The following is a 3,768-nucleotide window of genomic DNA, read 5'->3' on the forward strand; positions in this document are numbered from 1 at the left end:
ATCGGCAGCCGGTGGATCACCTGTGAGGGCATGGGTCAAAGGTCACAATGCACTACAGCACTGTTCTTAACGTTCATCTGTGACTGAGGAAGAGGAGGCAACTGACTCTGATGTTAGATATGAAACTAAAGGAGAAGGAGGAAGTCCTCGGCTTCCAGCGGGGCTCAGCTCTACCTGGCAGTAGGTGGGGGATTTGGGGTTCACGTCCACAGTGGCCAGGTAGTCAGGTTTCAGGATGCCGGTGTTGCGGTATATGCAGGGCAGGTAGATGATCTCCTCCCGAGGACCTTGAAGCAGAAATAGGTGTGAGCTGTGAAGAGGACCTGCTGAGGACCCAAACCCCAACTTCTCCTAAACATGCAGGGACCGCGACCACGCCACAATGCAGCGTCTGACCCAGACCCGAAGAATATATATAAATACAAGTCAATAAGTTAAGAGTGTAATTAGGATAAGGCTTTTGATTACAGAGTCCCAAATAGGATAAGTTAGGGAGATGCAGGAAAAGGTGTTTTGTTTCCTTTGCAGAAGATCTCGGCGACCACAGGGGGTGAGGATCCTGGAGGCCCGAGACAAGAGAGGGACGCAGAAAAAACCTAAGCTTACGCAGGGAGTGCTCTCGAGTGGGAGCTGGTGTTTATTACTGGACCAATTGGCTGACATGAGGTTGTCTGATTTGCTGAGCGAGGACACAATGTATTGCGACCTCTGGTGTTCCAGAGGTCGAGAGAGGGAGTGTGGAGCAGGGAAATTATTTTACTGCTATTGGTAAATAATCATCATCATTACCATTGCATTAATAATAGAATCTGCAGCATTGATATTGTATTCAGAGGTTTAAACAGTGTGTGTGTCTTTTAGAAAGACTAAGTTGCAGGCTGACAGGAAGTTGCAGAGAGTTTGCAGAAGTGAAAGCAGAGTCTAAGTTATTCTGAGCAGGCTAGACGAGGCTATTTGAATTACTAGGTTATTCAAATTCTCTGTTATACTTTTATATTCTTTTATTAAGCTCTTAGTAGAGGTTCTTGATTAAAACATTTATTCAACATAGTACATGTAGTTTCAGTTAGGTTATTACACATAAGGATGAGCCTCTGGTCTGGTAAAAGGTCAGAAGTGCAACGGGTGAATTGAGAGAACATTTGAGGACGACACACACACACACACTCAGTTAGAGAATCATTTATAGGTGGAAGTTTAATCATGTTTTGCTTGGGGTTGCAAAAGAGCAGTTTGTCGCAGAACTGCTGCTGAGATGTCAAGATGACAAGAGAGCATCCGGCAGTGACAGGAAGTACCGGCCATGAAGATAGAAGACAACGTTCCTTTAAACTGTGTTAAAAGTCATTGTGGTTTTGATCTGACGTGTGTATATATTCTGTCTGTGACGCATGAAGGGGCGTCATTAATTCAAACCCTGATGCTATAAAAGTCTGTGTATGCTTTGATTAAGTCGAAGATCAAGTGCTGTCTGCGTACAGACTGGTCTTCCCACGAGTGTATTCATTAAAATCAATTGTTTGACCAAGATCTTCTGGACCTGGTTGTTTGTACTCTCCTTCCTCAATTATGTGAACCTTAACAATCTCAGCCAAACATCTGGATCTCCAGCCTGCAGGAAAGGTCCACAGCTGGGCCAAACCAGTGCAGAGCCGGAAGCAGACCTCCACCCAACCAGGCGCCAGGGCTCTGGTTCTGGACCGAGTTATCTGCTGAGCGACCTCTGACCCCTGATATCCTGCTTAAGTTTAACAGGTCAGAGTGATTCGGGCTGCTGTGATGTCTTCAAAAGTGCTACCTGTTACTTTTTCAGAAAGCTCAACACCGAGCGTCAGGGTGGGCGTGTCATTGTTGGCCCTTTAGGCCCGCCCACAATGCAGCGTCAGCCCCGACTAGGTCTCACTTCAAAACAGAAACAGAACAAAGAAGCCTGTGACCTCAGCACAGGTCATGTGACACAAGCAGCAGGTTCCCCCTTTGTTTTACCTGCTGGCTAAAAGACACACGCAGCTGATGGGCTCACCCTTCATGGCGTCCAGCGGGCTGCGGTATCCCGGTCCACATCCTGAGCAGCTTGCTGAAAAGTACCAAAGGTCAAAGGTCGTTAAATCCCGTTGTGTGCGTTTCCAGGCAGCTGCACATGAAGAGGATCTCACTGCTGACACAACATCGAGACCTTCAGTCTGTCCCATGAGCAGGGACCGACACCTCTGACCTGTCTGGGGTCAAAGGCTGTGTGGATCATTTTATTTCACTCACTGCTCGTCTGTTTATGACGTGTTTATCTGCGATGGTTACCGCGGGCGATGCTCTGCGTTCCTGCTGTTAATGTTTGACCCTCATTTTAGCGAGCTTTACGTGTTGCGTAAATAAAGTTTACGCACACAGACACACACACACACAAGCACACACAAACACACACGCACAGACACACCTGCCTGCAGTTTAAAGGAGCAGCTGCTGTTTTCTTGCTGGTAATCAATATTCGATAATCAGGAGACTCTCTGAAGAAGTGTGCTGCTGCTTTTCAGCTTTTTCCTTTTAAACAAATTTAAAGTGAAACAACACAAAACACTGCAAACCACAACACAATAAAATATGGAGAGAAAAAAAAGGGGGGGTGGGGGGAGAACGCCCAGATCTTTAATTAAGGGAAAGGTTGTCATTTAGAAATATTAATATCACACTCAACTGACTGCGTTTTATCTTCCCATTGCACTGATGGGTGGACAGTTGTTAGGTGCCTGTGCATGTTGTTTGTGGAGCCGGCTCTATATGATATCCTTTTCTTGTAGACTCTACACTCTGCCTTTGTTTTGTCATAAGATTGAAATGGTTCCAGACTTTGCTTCTTTTCTTGGTGTCACTCATTTTCTTTACTGCACCTTTCCAATGTAAGGGTGTTGTCTCTTGTTGCTCCCGGTTCTCTTTCTTTCCCTCTCCCTCCTGCTCTTGTTGTGTGCTACTGCTGTTGCGAGTGTAACTACCGCCCCGCCCCCTCAGCTCATCGCTGAGCAGAGAGGGGAGGGGCGCAAACGCAGGGCTCTGTTTGCCGTCTCTGCTCAGCGCAAACACAAGGGACTTGCAGCGTGAAGCGAAAAAAAGTGAAAGAGAGGGCAAGAGAAAGAAAAAAAAAACCAAAAAACCCACGGAGCCGGCTCGCATCGTTCACTTCAAAGACCTGGCTCTAAGAGCCATTTCGTTCGCGACCGACCCATCACTAATCAGAGACTCCTTGTCTTCTTAAAAACACAACACAACGCAGAGTCAAGGAGTCTGTTTGGGCCGAACTGTTGCAGCGGGACGAAGCAGAAACCGGTTACACTTGCTCCTCCTGGGGGGATACTAGGAGAAGGAGAAAAGTGGACTCACCCATGTCTGAGCTCCAGTTTGATGTGATCCAGCAGGTCTGGACTCCCTCAGACCAGACCCGCTGTAAAAACACAGGAGGCGGAGTCTCCCTGCTTGACTGTCACAAAAGAGCCAGTCAGAGTGCAGCAGTGGGGGCCTCTAACACACATTAACCCTGAACAGCCCAGAAACACTCTGAGCTTCCAGCTGTTTCCCAGGCAACCACAGCGCCGTCCGAGCTGCATGCATCGCTGCAGCACTGTGCAAAAAGCCATCATTCTTATTGTTATTAGAATTATAATAAGACTTCCAGCTTCAATTCAAGGCTCTAAAGTTTTCTATGAGACGCTTGTGACAGATTTTTATAAACAGTCACACAACTGACTGCAGAACAGGTGAGGTCTGCTCTTCATCACA

General features: G+C 47.1%; 1 protein-coding gene across 2 annotated transcripts in view; it reads right to left on the bottom strand.

Annotated features, from left to right (window-relative positions):
* selenbp1 (selenium binding protein 1) overlaps positions 1–3,492 on the bottom strand; it is an 11,642-nt gene extending 8,150 nt beyond the window's left edge. Inside the window, exons 1-4 of one of the 2 annotated variants that reach the window (XM_082551691.1) lie at positions 3,373–3,492; positions 2,024–2,077; positions 175–287; positions 1–20 (exon numbers count right to left, since the gene is read on the bottom strand). The exon at positions 1–20 is cut by the window's left edge and continues 166 nt beyond it. In XM_082551691.1, coding sequence (XP_082407817.1) covers positions 1–20; positions 175–287; positions 2,024–2,077; positions 3,373–3,376 — 191 coding nt within the window. In that variant the 5' untranslated portion in view covers positions 3,377–3,492. The remainder of the gene's footprint in view (positions 21–174; positions 288–2,023; positions 2,078–3,372) is intronic. The other variant, XM_082551690.1, reaches the window with a different exon arrangement.
* Between the last annotated feature and the right edge of the window lie 276 nt (positions 3,493–3,768).

Source organism: Aulonocara stuartgranti (genome assembly GCF_965226115.1).
Source record: "Aulonocara stuartgranti genome assembly, chromosome: 11".
NCBI lineage: Eukaryota > Metazoa > Chordata > Actinopteri > Cichliformes > Cichlidae > Aulonocara > Aulonocara stuartgranti.